Source organism: Colias eurytheme, chromosome 23 (assembly GCF_061535395.1).
Source record: "Colias eurytheme isolate Ceu_HAF_F1 chromosome 23, ilColEury1 Martin Lab GWU primary, whole genome shotgun sequence".
Taxonomy (NCBI): domain Eukaryota; kingdom Metazoa; phylum Arthropoda; class Insecta; order Lepidoptera; family Pieridae; genus Colias; species Colias eurytheme.
Window position 1 is genome coordinate 2,584,822 of NC_143002.1, and position 18,760 is coordinate 2,603,581.

Sequence of the window (18,760 nt, forward strand, 5' to 3'; positions counted from 1 at the left end):
ACACAATTTGAAACCACTTCCATATTTTTTACACTTAATATGTTTTCATGGAAGGTGTTTATTTATTTGAAGATCAAGCTTAAATTAAGGTAAATTAAATAATGTAACCTGAGATCGACATGTCTTTACATATTATGAAGAAGATGGTATTGATAAAAACTATTTAGGTAAAAACTCGTTTTAAAAATTTAAATGTCTATATTTACAAAATGGTATACGCTTAACTACAAACCTAATATATAGGTATAATTTTTTGATTAATATGATATGAGACATTTAAAAATATTTCAAAACTACCCTCAATTAAGTTCAATTTACACACAAATTATAAGCACCATCAAAACCAATACTTTAACTGTTACATGAAGAACTCCCTGTTTTCTTGCGGTGGTCAAGTGTGCCGCAACTGCGTTGTTGAATTACCTGTAATTATAATTTGATACTAATGTTAAGGAAAGTATATTTTACTATGGTTTGTATTAAAATACTATAAGTGTACATACAGCATTCATAATATCTGGCATATTAAAGCAGAAAGGCGAGCACGAAAGCTATCGTCAAAGTACATATTTGTAACATCATCGAAGGAATTTGAAAAGCGCCTCTGCCTTGCATAAAAGGAACAATTTTTTATGTATGTTATGATGACGTCATGCTCTCGATAACGTTGATTAACTTGACTATAGTGTTCATACTCTGTTTTGGATTCTATAGGCAAAGGTTTGCCATAAAGCCCACCAATTTTTCTGGTTAATTATATCACTTAATAATAAAGATTTATTTTCAACTTCGTACATAAGTAAATATAATTATTAGACAACTCTAAAATTAGAAATTTATTGATTTTGTGAATTTAATTATATCGCCATCTAGTGTCCATTACAACAAACATTACTAACAAGTAACAATACATTGAAAATTATTTCATTTTAATAATATGTAAAATAAGGAGAAAATACAATACCTGTAGGGCTTTGACAGTTTGGTACGTCAATAATGGTGACCTCTATAACTCGTAAACCTCTTAGTATAGGGTCCGTTAAGTGTATACCTCGTGGATTGTACACCCTTTCGTTTTGTGTCGCTATGAATTTTGATATTTTTCGAAGATGCTGAAATAATGTACGAAAATAAATTAAGAATAAAGATCTTATGCGACTAAAAAAGATTTATACATCTATGTATAAATACATACTAAAAAAGATTTATACCTCTATGTATTTATACATAGAGGTATAAATCTTTTTTATACATTCTGTGTTAAAATTTGCGAACAAATATGATCATAGGATGTTCCAAATTATGGAGATGTGTTTAAAAGTAAAAGCAATTTTGTTTATTTGTATTTGAAGATACAGATTTATTCAGGAAATACCAAATAAATATTATACAGACTTAACTCTATGACAGTAATCATAAACTAAATTTTTATCATAATTTGATCATTATCTTTCCACAATATGAATTTTAAATGATCCATCAATAGCAGCATGATTGTTGATAACCAAAGCCTAACATATTAAATAATTTGATTTAGTTAATACTGGCTTTTGGCTAGGAAGCTTTGGAATCAATTTAACAAACAAAAAAATTGTCCTGAAACTCTCCGTTCATTTAATTTTCATTATAATATCTTACTGTAGCGATAGAAGTTATTTTAACAGGCTTTTATTAGCTTCACATTTATGTTTGTATGTAACCAACTCCTTTAGAATTTAATTTGAGCCACTTCAAACAGATAGCTTTAGTTCAAACTTTGTACACTTATCAAGGATCGGTGATGATACAATTATTTCATGAGATTAACCATGTTTTTAATTTTATAGAACTATATTAATTATTTTATATCAACATACCTTTTCGTAATGCGTCTCAGTGCATATATAAATGAAGTAGGCTGTCAGACAGGCGAGGCAACCTTCGCAGTAGGTACTGCAGTCTGCCGTCTCGGCCATATCAAAGTGTTCGTTCAGTCTCTCTATTGTATATTCAAATGTTTGTCTATCTATCTGTAAATAATATTGTTTATTGTTAGTTTCGATGATTGTAAAATGACAATAGAATGAAACAGGGAAGTTTAGTTATTCATTTTTAAGATACTTGATTTGTATTAAAATTTAAAATTATAAACAGTCAATTAGTAACAGTTCATCACTTATTATTTTCTGTTACATATTCCAAATTAGCAACATTGGGGAAATTGAACATACAACATACAACATATAACATACAGTGCAAGAAACATTTTTCACTGCTTTCTAATGTTAGTGAAGAAAGTAGACAATAATAAAGAAAATTTATCTGTTTTAGTTTAGTACATGATTTTTGCCTCGCCCAATTTTAAATTTTCTGTTCTTTGTTCAATCAGATTGATCCCAGAACCCCACACTCCAAATAGCAACCATTAACCAACCATAGAAAGGAAGTGGCTTAGTACAAAGGATTTGACATTCATATATCTACACTTGACCATGTGGCATTGTGAAGCCCTCAAAGGATTCAGTCCCGTAGCGGGAATAAGAGGTTATTGACAGTTAAAATCATATGATAATGCCATTGTTTATATGTTAACAGATACAGTAAAAATTCGATTAATATTAATTGGCTAGAAAGATTCAGAGCATTAGCATGCAAATAATTCTGATTTGAATAATTTCACAAAGTTGTATATGAACAATTATTGTGTATCTTATATCTACTTTGAGAAATGAAAGTTTGAATACCAAAAATATTTAGAAAGTACACCGTATTCCAGTAAGATTTTTATCTCAATTATTTTTCTTAAATTAAGTGTATTAAATGAACGAATCAATGTAATTCTCACTTAAAAAGTATGAAATTATATTTCACAAACACTAACAATGCTTTTCACATCAATGAAAATTCACACCCAGTGCTATCAAGGACGTTTTTAAGGCGTGTTGATATCCGATAAACAAATGTCCAACTTACCCTATCTTCAAGTTCAGGTGGGAATCTGGTTTGGAATTTCACCGCTGTACCTTCTGAATAGTCCCTCTGGATAAATATTTTAATACCCTGTTGTGTAGGTGTCTGTTGACTACCTGGTGTATTGGGTCCAGAAGGAATCCTATTGTTAGCCATTATCAATAGTTTTTACTTCAATAAAACACAAAACACATTTATTTCAAGCACACAAACAAATTGCCTGCTACGATAAAAGCATACTGTGTATTAGAGCAAGAGAAATCTTTAATTAATTACACAAAAAACTTAAACAGTATTCTCGTGATTTCTCTGAATACACTGAGTGACGTGACGTATGTGGAGTGACATTGACGTTTAGTTGCTCGGTTTAGTTGTTTATGGAAAGATGACCAAAGATAAATGTTACGTTCATAAATTTTTATAATATTAAATGAATAAACTACTAAACTACTTACTAGAAATTAACTATGTAATGAAATAAATTCATAGAATATTCAACTTAACATAAAATAATATACGTAATCTAATAATTACTAGGAAAAATATTAATAAATAATAATAATAATTTCTTAAATCCTGAATAGTTCTTTGATATTTTTAAAATAAATTTAAGTGCATGTATCCCAAAATTATCATTATTAAAAAACTGTGCTATAAAATATGTTTAAATGAAATTATACTAAAACTCAACAATATGTAATGATTATATTAATTCTTGAGTTGAAGCATATTAATTGTTCAATTTTGTAGATAAAGTTTTATTTCGAGACAATTTTGGTCTAAGTATTAGAATTTATTAATATTTAATTCCTTCCTGCACTTCGTGAAATTAGCGCGTTCAAACAAATAAATTCTTCAGGTAGGTATGTATCTAAAAGGTAGGTAAGTACCTAATTTTATTATTTCTATTTCTGTTTTGCCAAGTCAGTACGTTAATGGTAAATTATTATTGTCCTCCTTTTCCAAGCCTAGCGTAAATTTGGCAAGTGTACGGTCTACCCGTTTAATTAAAAATTTGTTAATTTGTCTTTGGTAAAAGACTAAACTAATATGGCAGGTTTAATAATTTATAATATGTTAGGCCGTTGGCGCCAAATTATTATTCAGCAAACGAATGTAGCGAAATCGGCCTAAATAGCTCGTCGTCTGTCGAACGCTAATCAATTATTGATAATATCTAATAATAATCCTCTTTCATTTTTCATTCATTATTTTAGAAATGGATCACTTCTTAGACCTTTACAATATTATTTTCGAATTTTGCGTAAGTAGTAAGTATAGGTACATAATTTTATTATATTAATATTACCTGTGGGGTATCGTTTGTTTCTTATTTATGGAAGTTTCTAATGATTTATTTAAAAATTGGTTATCTACATAAATTCTTACGAAATAATATAAATCTACTTTCAATGATTTCATTGAATAAGTACGTGTATTAATTAATAATTACCTACTTCGATTATATTATACCTACGTAGTTAGAGGTACCTACGCCCCGGTTTCATTCGTGGTTTATAATAATGATAATGATTATTATAATAATATTATGACAAATACAACGGCGAAATAATTTTTTAAATCGGTCCAGTAGTTCCTGAGATGGTTTCTCCTAAAATAATCTAAAATCCAGCATGCCCTGTACAACAGAGTGCGTCAAAGATATACAAACCTAGAAACTAACTTGCAAAATATAGCCCCTACTAGCGCAGTCTAAAAAAATGTTGTAACATTGATCCTGGCGCTTGATACAATTAAAGAACCCTTCCATTATATAAAAGAAAGTGATACCAACCATTGCGTTCGAATTCCTTACGTAATAAAGGCCGCATTTCTCATATATTTCATTCAAGTCATATGCTTTAGTGAAAGATGTCGCAGCAAAACGGATGCTAATGATCGTGATTCGTATATCAATTCATGATGTGATACTAGCGACTTTGTAGTACCGCAGATCACGTATTGACTAGATGGAGCTTGAAAGAAAATTTGCTGTACCTAATACGTGTGTATGTGACACAGCCATTCCGTTTATCTGAATTCCGCTGTTCCTCAACATATTCCATTTCCTTCAGATTCTTATTTTTCTAATCGATCGTAAAAAATGTGTCTGTCTCATTTCAGAATCTGATTTCCCATCGTATGGCTCATACATAATAGTTATATCTTAATAATTCGGAATCAGATACTCCAATTTCTAACCGCTTTTGTATGGACAAAAAGTTTCATTTTTTATATTTTGCCAAGTTGTACTGTATTAATATTGGGATTAATTAATTACCTTAATAATATAAACCCCAAAATAATTGTAATTTACAAGAGTCCCTGCGACATCTAGTTGAATTTATAGTCTGTGGTAGTAACAGCTGATTACTAAAAGCGGCGTCAAGATACATAGTTAGTTGGGTCGCTGGTTTCTTTAGATTAATAGAAAGTTAATTGAACAATATTAAGGAGTTACGCATCACGTATTAATTTAATGGCCCTGTGACAGAAAACGTTGATGAAAAACTGAACGATTCCTATAAATAGTACTGAAAATTTCAAATTTGTAGCAATTAATCAAAATGATTACAATTAGGTACATATTGCTTTTTTAAGAAAATAAAAGGATTTTTTTATCATTAGAATGACTCGAAAATGTAGTCTATACCTAAAGGCTTTAAGCATGGTGACAAATCATTATTTTTCTATCAGTACTTAAGTGAGTAAGTGACTGAAATTAATATTTGAAATTTGAATGAATATAATTATTTAGAAACTGTAAATAATATAATAAGAAACAGAAGACCTCAATAAACAAATCTAGGGCGGCAAAGCTTGCCTGTTGGGCGCGGCAAAACTTTTATAAGTAGGTATACGTCATTGCCAAGGAAAAATTTGTATCAGCGAAATTTTAATGTTCGATTTTAAGTGATAGTATTAATTTTAAAATTATAAATTCCTCTAAGAGTCCAAGTAGAAGTTGATCAGAGATAAAAATCATTAACTATTTATAATAGGCGGGCGGCGAATAGCTTATAGGCGGGTCGAAGCTACTACATATAAATATAATTTAGATAAATAAATCACGTGTATGATGTTTAATATAAAAGTGGTAAAGTCCTATATTTTGTCACAGTAAAAACTTTACATAAACGGTCTGTGTTTCTATGTTGTATATGTTCATGTTTTGTACTGAGTAAATACTTATTTAACTATCTAATTTCGTACAACTCCCATCATGACTACAACTTCTAAAAACAATTGAATACTACACTAACGTATCTGTAAAAACAACGGTATGATGTCAGAATTATCTAAAGAAATTGAAAACGGCTTTTCTACCGCTCCTGCGATCTTTTATTTATAAAGTGTCTCGTATCGATGTTATTTAAATTAGGCATGGTTTAATTACTTGTTTGTTGACAGTTTACTACAGACCCGTCTATTTTACTACAAATTGATTTGTTTGAAATTATAATATACTGACCTCTTGTCCTGGCTTTTCCTGGTTTGATCGAGTATAAAAATAAAATATAGCTGCTCGTATTCGTAATAAGTAACTTCTAGAATAATTATATTATCTAGCTACTAGTACATTGAAGTTTCTAGTTGAATTGAATACAAACAAAATAACAGATTTCAAGTTTGTAACATTAGTCAAGTTATAAAAAAGCTTTTAGTAAAAAATGTTCTTAAAAATATCTGGCATATTTTCATGTTTTAATTATATCATATTTAATGGTCAATGAAAATAAAATGAAAAATTAATATAGAAAGGAAAATTGTTAACCCTGGATCATAGAAAAAGCAATTAATATTGAGCTTAACGTTTGAGAAAATAGAACTTATGTTTTGATAGAGTCGATAATATTATATTCGAGGAAACACAATATATTTTGTTTCTTGTACCTTTGCTTCGTTTTTATGTGCAGGATATTTAGGTGCTTTGTGTAATCAATATTATCACCTCATTTATTTCAATAGTTTTCTCACTATCAAACCCTTTAATAATTTAAACTTGCTAAAACTGAATATGATTAAAATTAAGTTATATTTGATATTTTATTGAAAAAATAACATTTTTATAAGAATGATAGGTTATCAGGGCCAAAAATCACTGCTAAACTTTACATTAAACTTAGTCAATCAATAAATAAATATGATCGATTGATTCTACGATTTAATCATTAAAGTAGGTACTATTTGGATTAATTTTGTACATCTTTAAAGTCTATAATATTAACGAATAGTTAACTTTATGACTTAGTTATACAATTCTCAATACAAAATTATACAGTAGGTATCGAACTTTTAACCTTCAAAGAGTTACGAGCGAAGGACGCTATGAAGCCTTCAACTATATCCAAGCACTTATCAAACTTTATTAGCACTGACTCCCGTAATTAAAATGTACCACGAGCGAGCCATAGCACTTGCACCTCCATTGCCTCGCACCTTAACATATTCGAACCCCACGTCACGTATTAATGCCAGTATATATACCGAGCCCTGAACTTCCCTGGCATACATTGTGACCGCTTATCGGACGGCAGTCAGTCGCATCTGCCGTCAAGTGCTAGAACCAGTGCAAAATGTTTAAGTTTGTGGTGTTGTTATCGGTGGCGGCGTTCGCTAGTGGCCAATCGGCATCCGGACTCGTTAAGAACATTTACAACGAATGTTTGAGTCAATATTCCGTGGAGTGTGTGAAACCGAGGACCCTGGAATGGATATCCCAAGTCGCGAACGATGATGAGATCAGGATCACCGACAATCTGTCCATCATCAAGACAGCGATCGCTGAGGATGAAGCCGTCGACCCGAGTATGGCCAAGGACCCCACATACGCGATCTTCGACAAAGTGGAACGCTTCATTGAAACCCATTCTGTGAGAGTGAAAGTACCTGAGGAAATTGCCCGCAGTGCCGCTTCTGAATATGTGCCACGATCTCTCCTTACCGACCTTCCTTCTGAATTGGACATGCCTCTTGACGGAGAAGAGGAGGTCGAGACTTTCGAAGGCAGGAAGAAGAAGATCAAGCTCCCCAAGCCTTTGAGGATCAAGAGCAGTAGGTTTCCTACAAATTGACTTGATAGCACGTAAAATTGCAAGTATCTAATTGTTTGTTTGTTTTCAGAACACGGTTTCATCAAGAAGGTGCTCCTGCCTTTCCTCCTCGGTCTTAAGTTCAAGGCTTCAGTGATGGTTCCCTTGGCGCTCGCTCTCATCGCTCTGAAGACATGGAAGGCCTTGACTCTTGGTCTTATCTCTCTTGTGCTTTCTGGTCAGTATAACATTCCAACGCAAATTGATCAATTATTATATTAACTAAAACATTTACACGAATTACTACATTTTAAAGATGCGTAGATGGTTTTCCTAATTTTGACACTTCCTCTATTCTTCTACTAATAACTTAAAATATTTTTATACAATACATAATGCATGAATTCAAACAGCATTCATTTACATATCCTTAAACATAAAATCTCAAACATTTTTCTTATTTACAGGTGCCATGGTTATCTTCAAGTTCACGAAGCCCAAGGTTGTGAACTACGAAGTCATCCACTACCCACAACACCACGTTGAGCACCATGTAGACCATCACGCCCCAGCCTGGGACGCCCACGGTCCCTACCAGGCACGATCATACGAAGACGCCCACGACATCGCTTACTCTGGCCAAAAATAACTCATGTAGCTTTAATGTAGACGGACCTCGGACTAATTTATTTTATTTATTAAATTATTTATTGTTTACCTGTAAATAAATCTATGGTATAAGTTTCAAATTTATTCGACTGATATTTTATTTGTGTCCTTCCTTACAAAAACTACTACCACAATTTTTTACATTTCCTTCTGACAGAATTAAAAAAAAAAAGGTATAGAACAAGAAGAATCTTGCAAGATTAAAATGCAAGCGTAAATGTTTTGCTCATCATTCGAAATCTAAATAGATATCAAAATGCTGAATACATCACATTATTTAGTAGCTAAATATCTAAAGTTTACATTAAAATTCACCGCACAACAAAATTCATCTCATGTACATTTAAATTCACTTCATTACAACGGTATCAGCGTCTTGGGCACCATCGATTTCATTGTCCTGTAAATCTATCATCCTGTCTCCATTATCAAATGAATGAAAATGCTCTTTAAATTTACGAATACTATGCACAGGGAACAATCTAGTTGCAGGCATCTGTTTTTCATTATCTTCAGGAATTGGCGTGTCTTTTTCTTTTCTTATTTCGATACGATGAACCGAATCTCTTTTGTCGATAGTGTTTGCCAAATCAGGTGGATGGTTTAAATTATTTAAATGTTGATTTGCATTAGTTGTCCGTATTGCGATTTCATTTGATTTCTTCGTCCTATTTTGTATTTCCTTGCTACTTTCAATTGAATTAAAATTCAAGTCGCCTGTCGTGCTTTCCGATCGAGGTAAAAGTATTTGATTAGAAAACTTTTTGTATACATCAGAACGTTTTAAAGGATTCATTTTGTAAATGTTTAACAGGACGTTGAAATTATCCATGTTGTTCGATCTTTTTATTCTTGAATATACAGGATTGCAGATAGATTCCTTCAGCACCTGTAAATGTAGAATGTTCTGTTTTGGCTAATTTTAAAATTTATTATATCTAAGACATGCACCATAGCATATGCTACGAATTAACGAATTAAAACGAATGACAATTATAGAGACAATATTGTCTCTATATTACAAGTAAAAGGCTTTTCATTATTTTTTTTCCGAGTTGTTTAATACTGACTTATAATATCGTATTTTAATTCGTATTTATTTCCAGAATACTTAACCCCTTTTCTTCATAATTTATAGAGCAAATAACATAAAAAATTGACTTTCCCTAGTGTTTACTACGTGTTTTACTTACCCTGACTACGAATTATTATGAAAATAAATGAAAATAATTAATGGATATTTATTAAGGTTTTATTGAAAAACTTACAACGAGCCACAGCAAACTTATTTTACAGGCAATATGTGTTTTCATGTTTAACGTTAGATTTTACAAACCGCTTTCTTTGGTTTTACTGTTTGTGGCAATATTTTCAAAACATCCGAATCAACAAATCATGCGATAATATTAGGTGTGCACTGTGCAGCTAGCGCATTAAATTGTAGAGAGTTACATATTATCCTACTAATCCTATCCTATCCTACTAATATTATAAATGCGAAAGTTTGTGAGGATGTGTGTGTGTTTCTTACTCTTTCACGCAAATACTACTGAACCGATTACAATGAAGTTTAGCACACATATAGAAGGTAACTTGGATTAACACATAGGATAGGTTTTATCCCGGAAATCCCACGGGAACGGGAACTATGCGGGTTTTCATTTGAAAATGCGGGCAAAGCCGCGGGCGGAAATCTAGTTTTTCATATTCATCACACACACCTATAATTTTAAAAGGTTTATTTTAATATTAGGTATGTTACATGAAGATACCTAAGTATATTTGGAATTAGTTAACTGTTAAATAATTATTTAAAACAAGTATTATAATATATGTGCTACAAGCAATTGTTCCATCGTCTGCATTTCGTTAATCTATAATCAGATTCTGATCTTAGAAATTTTGCACCAATTTAATAATTCCATCAAACTTAATTGAACTACAACTCAAAAAAGTAAAATTTCGAGACTATTTTACAAGTTTATATTATAAAGAGTAAACTTTAAAACTTTATATTGATAACGACTATTTTAAAATTCTTTATAATTTAAATAAAATAATTGAAGAGGGATAACAATAAAACAATTCCATTCGTTTTAATAAATAATTTAATCGTTCAATAAATTACTAAAAATAAATTATATTCTTACATAACAATAACCAATAAATAAATAATTAACCATAATTTCTTTACATTATTTTTCAGTACATAACTAACCAATAAAAGTATACATCCCACTATAATTTAGATAATAATTATTCTTCCGTCTCATTCTTTCTTACGATACATATATTTAGTGTGAAAGAGACAAACTATGATGAAATACCATAGATGATAGAATATAGATGTTGAATAAAAGCATAAATATTTTCTCTGCGATTCAAAAAAATACGTGTTTATCAAAAATATAAAATACTATTAGCTAGATTTAACATTTGAGCCCCATGCCTAAATTAAATAAACTTATTTATCTAATTCTATTGTCCTAGTGACTCAATGGCTCTATACTAAAAGTAATTGATTTCGCATTTTGTAATTTAACACAAAATGCAACAAAACAATTGAAAAAATAAAGATTTAAATCCTTACTTAGACCGTAATTTATATTTTCGAACATTCCATACATAGTTAAGTTATAATTTTTAAGTTAAAGGTGATTTATATTTTTAATTATAAAAAGGCTTAAGGCCTTTTTATAATAAATTTTGTTAATGAAAAACATTCGCATCTTACTAATTTTCCGATTGTCGAGCGATACGAGATATTTTTCAAACTAAGGTATGTATGAAATTATTCAAAAGTAAGGATCAATCTCTCCCCAAATACCACTTATATTTAATAATAAATAAATAATATTACGTTATCATTTACACATTTTGGACTTAGCTGTGACAAAATTATACAATAACATTATTTTTAATAAATGCAATGTTCTATATATCTGTTTCAAGCAACAGTCTATTAGAATAACTTTAGTCTCATAGAGCTTTTAAAAGTAACTGACACAAGGTACCATTTTGATAAAAAGCTGAAAGCAGAAAGTTATTATAGTTAGGTATATTCAGTATCAATATCCAACCAAATTCATTACCATTTTCATTACCATAATTTTTACTATGTGTAATATGAAAATAATATGACATCAACGGGTTCATATTCATCAAAATTTTTCTTTTACACATTCGCAAAAAAATTTAACCCTGACATAATATCAATGTTTCGTTATTGGCAACACTTTCAGCAGTTCGCTATATTTTTTGCATGTAATTTAAACCCCGGTTCATCAAAGAAAGCAATCTAAAATGTCGATGCTAAACATGTTGTCTCGCTTGCACATTTTTGCCGTCTTTATTCACTCTCTCTCTCTATATCTGTCAACGCGAGTATAAGCCGCCATTTAAATTCCTTTCTTTAATGTATCGGTATGTACATTGTTTTTTACTTTTTATTATAATTAATGTTACAATTGGGGTATAAAGCGTGACAGTCCTTTTGTTCCTGTCCGTCTCTGGCCGCTTGAACGTATCTGTAATACCGCAGCGCCATCTTGCTGTCCGCCGGTGGTACTAGCTCGCTTGAATCTCTGGAAATACGATTTTTGATTATAGTAATTTTATCTTTAAGAAGCTATTCTATGGTGAAAAGTTTTTAATATCATAGATGATAGTTTTTTATTGATTTCTGGGGTGTTTTTGGGTTGTTTTTTATTAATTATCTCAAAACTAAGCTCTCTTTTCTTTATTTTAATTTTTCCTGAGTGACAAAGCTTGATATAAAAATTTTATCAAACCTAAGTTTGAACGAAACAGATCCGCTGTGAATGACAAATTAATCTAAATGATTGTTTGTACTGATTTATTATAACATCATCAGCTGTTCAGCCATCCATTTAATCGCAATTATTTTTATTTATCATTCCTTTTCTCTAACGGCTAACCGATAGTCATTCAGTTCGTTGATTTATGAGTCAGCTTGTTCAAATAATCCTGTCAGTTTGGTATATTATGCCTGTCAGTTCGTTCCCATAAGCCTGTCAGTTTGTTCAAATAAACCTGTCAGTTTGTTCAAATACTCACTTGCTAAGCTCATTAGACACCAGATTACTATAAGGTGCGTGTTTGAAGGGGTCTCTATATAACACACACACAGCTCTCTCCTTGCAGCCTACGTCAACTGCTCCGAGAGGATTCAAAATGACATCGACCTTTTCTAGAAGGGACCCGTAGAATTTCTCTGCTGCTATTGTGTCCTGTAATCGTGTGAAAATGTGAATTGTATATTAAGAGAAAGCTTTTGACGCGTTATCATTGCGCGCTAGTGTAGGCAAAAACTTTATAATTATAATGTTTCACTTTATTTTTAAGGAAAGTCGGGAATCCACTCTATAAAAAAATTCAAATTCATCTACAATTGAACAAAGACCCGTTGGATATAGATACATAAAAAATACAGTGGAACACAGAACGTCTGTCTTTTTTTAAATCAGTTAAAATAATAATGCAATTTACGCCCAAATCACATAAATTTACATTTTTTACGCAGTTTATGATCCTGAAGCATAAGAACTTGCATTATAATATTTTCTTCTACTTACAGGGTCCTGTGCAGCTAATATCTCCTGCTGTTGCCGCACAAGTTCAGTCTCAGTCCGCACCCGGTTCGACTCGCTTAACCTCGCCGCTGATACTCTGAGGAGCTCGTCCCTTACTGGAGAGGGGGGAGCGTTAGCTGCTAGGGTTGCTGCTCGTATCTGTAATTTTGGTTAAATTTGCTTTACGGAGGGTCATTTTTGGTGAGATAAATGATCACACTTTATTTGTACCAATACGAAACACAATACTAAAGGACACAGACAATAAAGTAATGTACATAATACAAAACTTTTCGTTTTTTTGTACATTTAGATTAAAGAAACAGTTTTGCATTGAGACTATTTTTCCACAATCTGGCAAAAACCCGATACCTTAGTTAAAATGTTTAACTTAGTGTAGCTATAGTTACTACTAACTATTGAAATAAATAAATAATATTTTCACTTTACGTCATCTAATGTTCGCAAAATAGCCAAGACACGTATTTTAACTAAGGCATTGAGTTTTAAGGGCGTGTAGTTAAGACATTAGAGTTAGACGCTTGGCTCCTAATAACATTTCAGCCCCCCTAGTCAAGTGGCTTTCTGTTAGCGTAGCGTTCAATAGAATAGCCTACGTCAATCTCATACATTCGTAGTCTATTCTATTGAACGCTACGCTAACAGAAAGCCACTTGACTAGGGGGGCTGAACATTTTTAGAACATTAGCCCGGCCTATAATAGTCGCGTCTTGGCAACATTTTACATGAAAACGTTTTGGTGGGATTATTGTTACATAATAGGGTCAATGTTTTTAAGAAAATAAATAATTACCAATGCTTCCTTTTCAGCTTGTTCAGGATCTTGCGGTGTAGTCTTTTTATTTCGATAGTACGGATTCGGAGGAGGCGGTCCTACGGGCCTGTAAATAAAATTGACTTTTAAAATGTGTTTTATACTAAAACTACTAATAAAAGAATATTGAAATTATATATATATCAGAGAGATAGAATATTTTCGTTTATTTTCAGCTAACCAATTTTCTTTTAGATTTTCATCATAGGTTAAATTCTTATTAAAAAAAAATGCGTCATTGTTATTTTATGCAATCAAACAAGATTTCATATTTAATTCATATTGCATTCAAAAATACGTTTTAAATAAGAATTTTCCTAGATTTTCAAGTAAAACATTTGACTTACCTTCCGACATTGCCAGGTATTTTATTTCCATTCGGTGCAGGAACAGCATTCGGAACATTATTACTACTCGCGTATTCGCCTGCGTTGAGAGCTCCAGAACCTGTAATTTATAATAAAGATTTGTAATTAATTGAAATTTACTAAAATGTATTTTAGAAATTCTTTAACGTCACTAAATAGTAGGTGCGATGAAGTAGTAGATAATGTTTTTCCTCTCTCTCTATTTTTGTGTAAGTATATTCATGATAGTTGAACGTTGGCTAATTTTTATACATTTTAATGATTCTATTATAATAAAAAATTAAGTACCTATATCTTCAAGTTTCGTTTTAATGAATACTGTAGATATTATCATTATTATCAAACAATGTTGCATGTATTTAAACAGCATGTAAAACTTACCTGGTGGTAACCCTAGTCCCCAAGCGTTAATATCATTGGCATCATTGGGATTTGGCTTGAAACTCGCGATTGCATTTCGATGGATGTCCGAAAGGTATCTGAAATATTAAATTACTTATTACTATTTTGTTTATATTCTAGATATTATTTGTAATCGTATTATTCAAATTTATTTTCATAACAATTCATCATCATTCATCACTCTACGTTTTCATATCACCTGATGGTTATAGATTGGTGCTCATGAGCAACGGCATAAATTCTTTAAAAAAGGTGTAAACTCTTTTCTTGAAGACTTGAATATCATATTTATTTGGTAACAGCGAATTTTATTACAACAGCACAGCAAGAGCCTTTGTAGAGCCATTTTTTGTAAGCTTTATCAAATCGGACCAGTAGTTCCTGAGATTAGCGCGTTCAAACAAATAAACTCTTCAGCTTAATAATATTAGTATAGATATATTTAAACTTACTCGCTCCCAAGCCCTGGTCCAGATAGCTCCCAATCTTGAGGGTAATGTTCGAACGCTGGTCGATGGTTTTCATGGGGTTTCACGAACACCGCGCCGTGGGGGGGACCGTATACTGGGTGTGGTGGGGGCCCGTGTGGTTGCTGGTGATAAATAATATAATAAAGTAATATAATATAATAAAGGTAATATTTAATAAAGATTCGTAGAATAACAGAGCTTGAGCGACATGTAAGAGATCCAGAAAATTGTACGTAAAGAGGGAATAGAATGCTGATATTATAATATGGATTACGTTGTTGTTTTTTTTTTCTGAAATTAATTACGGAGATGCGGATAGCTTTTATTTATTTATTTATTTTATTTATTAACACTTTATTGTGCTGGCATACAAATAAATAATTTGGAAAATCCAAAAGTGCACGCCTCATAATTTTTTTTTAATAAATATTTATTAATTATTATTTTTGTTTATTTAATAACAATTAAACCACATCGAATCAGACCCTGAAAAATGAAAGGGTTCTATTCCTGAGCATACTCAAGCGTAAGAGAAAAAAAAAAGACTCAATTAGTAAAGTATTTCGGTCGCTATCGTGTTAACAAGAAAAAGGATCCGCACATACAGACACACGGACGTCCAAGACAGAACTTTTTTAAACTGTTTTTTAACTAGTTTAAATAACAAAAATGACATCAAAAATATCATGAACGTTAAAAATAGTATTTTTTCTTAATATGTGTGTGTATGTATTATCTTACAAGTGCAATGTATGATACATAAAGACATTTTAAGTTTGAAAAATCAGATGTTTTGCGCGAAGTGACAGTAGTACCCACCTCAACGCTTCGCTTATAAAGGCGTGCAATTCTTAAAATTAAATTTTAATTTAATAAAATAGCTGATTTGGTAAATTTTGTTCTGCCAGTTACTTTACTTATATGTACATAATATAGGTATAGTTTAATTTACCCTTTAGATCTACCTAATATGCGCAAATGTAAACATAACATTTCATAATAATCGGTCAAGCTGCTTTCGAGGAGTTAGAACTAACATTATGGTATGAATGTTTGATAACTGTACTTATATAAAAATTGCCTTATTATTGTAATAATTAATGCATTTTATTAAATATCTACAAACCTTGTGATGATGCGTGATCAAATGATGATGGTGATGGTACTTCGTAGTATGGTAATTTTGGTGGTACCACGAACATAGCTTGAATATATGACTTAAGGCCGGGAATATGAACAACAGAAGCTTGAGGAACATCTTCTTTGCTGTTGTTACTCCAAGGACAACCGGTAACACGAATATTAGCTTCAGAGCGATTAGTTTGACAACTAATATGATTGCTAGCGCTGCCATGATGAGCTTCCGCTTGATGTATTTTTCTGGAAATAATGGTTGATGTATTAGAAATATATTAAGTTTGATGTGTTAGACTGACCGGTTGGCTTGGTTGGTAGTAGCCCTGCCTTCCAAGCCAGAGGTCGTGGGTTCGATTCTCACCCAGAGCAAATATTAGTGTGATGAACATAGATGTTTGCTCTGTGTCTGGGCGTTAATTATCTATATATTATGTATTTATTTAAAAAATTATATAAGTATGTTTATCAGCCATCTGGTTTCCATAACACAAGCGAAAGCTTAGTATGGGATCAGATCGTGCCGTGTGTGAAAATTATCCTGAAATAATTATTTATTTATGTAGCTTAGAGAGATAAATACGATGTCTCACTTTAAATACAATAAACAAATGTATATAGTCTCTTAAAGTGCAAGTTGCATAAGAACTGCTGATTTTCTGTGACATCTCGTTTAATATAATATGTAAGTACTAAGTAGTTACTATAACAGCTATCGTTTGTATAAGCAGCAGTAGAAGTACATAGACGTTACACTAAGTAACAATGAAAAACCTAAAACAAAATAATAATCAGAGCTGTTTCATTTTTACAGCCTCTCTTGGTATTGCCATCTAGACTATATTAATGAAAGAACCCGGAAATTTATATGGATTTTTAAAATGTTAAGACATATAACCACTCCTGAACTCATTAACCAAATTTATAAATCTCTTGTGCAATCTGTAATTAACTATTGTATCCCTATCTGGGGTGGAGCAAATAAAACTAAACTCTTGGACGTGGAACGTGGCCATCGTTGTCTACTTAAAGTGATGTATTTTAAACCGCGAAGGTTTTCAACTTCGGAACTATATAAAATCTGCGATCTTCTAACAGTTAGACAGTTGTACATTCTTTTAGTTACTACTAAAATTCGTAAAATGGCTCCTTTTGACAAATCAACTGAAAATAGAAGGAGAAAGAAAGACGTTTTTAACACTATATGTACCAAAACAGTTTTTGCTAAACACCAATTTAAAGCAAGGTCCATTTACCTCTATAATCGTCTTAATAATATTTTGGATATACATAGACTTAATCATCGTGATTTTAAAAAAACAGTTATTCATTATTTAAAAACACTTTCCTATGAGGATACTGAGGCGCTTCTACACTACATTTTATAATATTCCGTAATAGCTTAAACATACCCAAACACACACACACACACACACACACGAACGCACGCACGCACGCACACACACACACACACACACACACACACACACACACACACACACTCATTCACTCACTTATACATATACATCTGCACACGTATTATATTTGTAAACTTTAGTTAAGGAAGAGCGGGTCCTCCTGACACAGGTTTTTGTAAACTTACTAGGAGGACTCATCCACTTTCTGTATTTGAAAATTGTGTGTATGAAATAAATTTATTTTTCATTAAAAAAAAAAAAAAAAAAACAGTAATGTTGCTGTTTTTTAACAACCTACACCTCTTAGTTTTAGACAATTCTTTATCAGAGATACAGAAAACTCACTTATTTTATGAAAGAACAGCCTGCCTCCAGTTTCCTTCGGCTCCAGATCTATATGTACCAGCGCGCCTGTCTTCGTCAGAGCCCTGGGGGATATCTTCAGGGTGGCTCCGTGGAACATCATCTCTGGTAGCGTGAGCTTCATGTCGTGGGTCATCAGGAACTTGACTCCCTTGCTGTAGAGCGCGTCTGTCACTTCTTCGAGCGGTGTTTCTGAAAGAAGAGTTATGGAAAGTCAAGGAAATGTCATGTCAACGTTATATAAGCATTGTTAGTTTAGTATGGATTGTACTGAATGTAATATGAATAATATGTGCTGTTTAAATAATATTAATAAATAAAAATTAATTAAACCGTAGATATGTGTTGTTATTATCAACCCAAAGGTACAAAGTTAAACATTTTTTGTTTGTCAGTACAAAACACGCTCTAACGGATTTCCGTCTTTCTACTCATGTGCTCTAAACTACTGGTTCGATTTTACAATCTTTCCATCGGTTCCATTAGTAAATCATAAAATAAAATATCGTATTGACAATTTTCAATAT

The 18,760-nt window shown here is 31.7% G+C and overlaps 4 protein-coding genes across 4 annotated transcripts in view; 1 reads left to right on the forward strand and 3 right to left on the reverse strand.

Annotated features, from left to right (window-relative positions):
- Positions 1-282: 282 nt before the first annotated feature.
- LOC149898160 (golgin subfamily A member 7) lies at positions 283-3,271 on the reverse strand. Its single transcript, XM_090115466.1, has 4 exons — positions 2,953-3,271; positions 1,857-2,009; positions 965-1,112; positions 283-423 (listed from the first exon to the last, which is right to left on the reverse strand). The coding sequence occupies exons 1-4, from the start codon at positions 3,103-3,105 to the stop codon at positions 392-394; spliced, it is 486 nt and encodes a 161-aa protein (XP_089971592.1). The 5' UTR covers positions 3,106-3,271; the 3' UTR covers positions 283-391.
- A 4,204-nt stretch (positions 3,272-7,475) lies between these two features.
- On the forward strand, positions 7,476-8,735 carry Osi18 (DUF1676 domain-containing protein Osi18). Its single transcript, XM_090115526.1, has 3 exons — positions 7,476-8,004; positions 8,074-8,220; positions 8,450-8,735. The coding sequence occupies exons 1-3, from the start codon at positions 7,527-7,529 to the stop codon at positions 8,629-8,631; spliced, it is 807 nt and encodes a 268-aa protein (XP_089971652.1). The 5' UTR covers positions 7,476-7,526; the 3' UTR covers positions 8,632-8,735.
- A 265-nt stretch (positions 8,736-9,000) lies between these two features.
- Positions 9,001-9,964, reverse strand: LOC149898162 (uncharacterized). Its single transcript, XM_090115479.1, has 2 exons — positions 9,920-9,964; positions 9,001-9,540 (listed from the first exon to the last, which is right to left on the reverse strand). Exons 1-2 carry the CDS (start codon positions 9,962-9,964, stop codon positions 9,001-9,003), a joined length of 585 nt encoding a protein of 194 aa, XP_089971605.1.
- A 783-nt stretch (positions 9,965-10,747) lies between these two features.
- The window catches only part of Osi17 (DUF1676 domain-containing protein Osi17), a 45,434-nt gene continuing 37,421 nt past the window's right edge, over positions 10,748-18,760 (reverse strand). Inside the window, exons 3-11 of the mRNA XM_090115356.1 lie at positions 18,216-18,425; positions 16,445-16,698; positions 15,301-15,440; positions 14,828-14,925; positions 14,426-14,525; positions 14,058-14,145; positions 13,247-13,402; positions 12,729-12,901; positions 10,748-12,235 (exon numbers count right to left, since the gene is read on the reverse strand). Of these exons, the coding sequence (XP_089971482.1) occupies positions 12,091-12,235; positions 12,729-12,901; positions 13,247-13,402; positions 14,058-14,145; positions 14,426-14,525; positions 14,828-14,925; positions 15,301-15,440; positions 16,445-16,698; positions 18,216-18,425 (1,364 nt within the window). The 3' untranslated portion in view covers positions 10,748-12,090. The remainder of the gene's footprint in view (positions 12,236-12,728; positions 12,902-13,246; positions 13,403-14,057; positions 14,146-14,425; positions 14,526-14,827; positions 14,926-15,300; positions 15,441-16,444; positions 16,699-18,215; positions 18,426-18,760) is intronic.

Excerpts from the sequence above, each read along its gene's own strand:
- LOC149898160 (XM_090115466.1), bottom strand. The coding sequence starts at position 3,105 with ATGGCTAACAATAGGATTCCTTCTGGACCCAATACACCAGGTAGTCAA. Across the intron at positions 1,113-1,856 it reads CTGAGACGCATTACGAAAAG|CATCTTCGAAAAATATCAAA; the intron begins GTATGTTGATAT and ends ACATTATTTCAG. Across the intron at positions 424-964 it reads AAACTGTCAAAGCCCTACAG|GTAATTCAACAACGCAGTTG; the intron begins GTATTGTATTTT and ends TTATAATTACAG.
- Osi18 (XM_090115526.1), top strand. The coding sequence starts at position 7,527 with ATGTTTAAGTTTGTGGTGTTGTTATCGGTGGCGGCGTTCGCTAGTGGC. Across the intron at positions 8,005-8,073 it reads GCCTTTGAGGATCAAGAGCA|AACACGGTTTCATCAAGAAG; the intron begins GTAGGTTTCCTA and ends GTTTGTTTTCAG. Across the intron at positions 8,221-8,449 it reads TATCTCTCTTGTGCTTTCTG|GTGCCATGGTTATCTTCAAG; the intron begins GTCAGTATAACA and ends TCTTATTTACAG.
- LOC149898162 (XM_090115479.1), bottom strand. The coding sequence starts at position 9,964 with ATGAAAACACATATTGCCTGTAAAATAAGTTTGCTGTGGCTCGTT. Across the intron at positions 9,541-9,919 it reads TAAGTTTGCTGTGGCTCGTT|GTGCTGAAGGAATCTATCTG; the intron begins GTAAGTTTTTCA and ends CTACATTTACAG.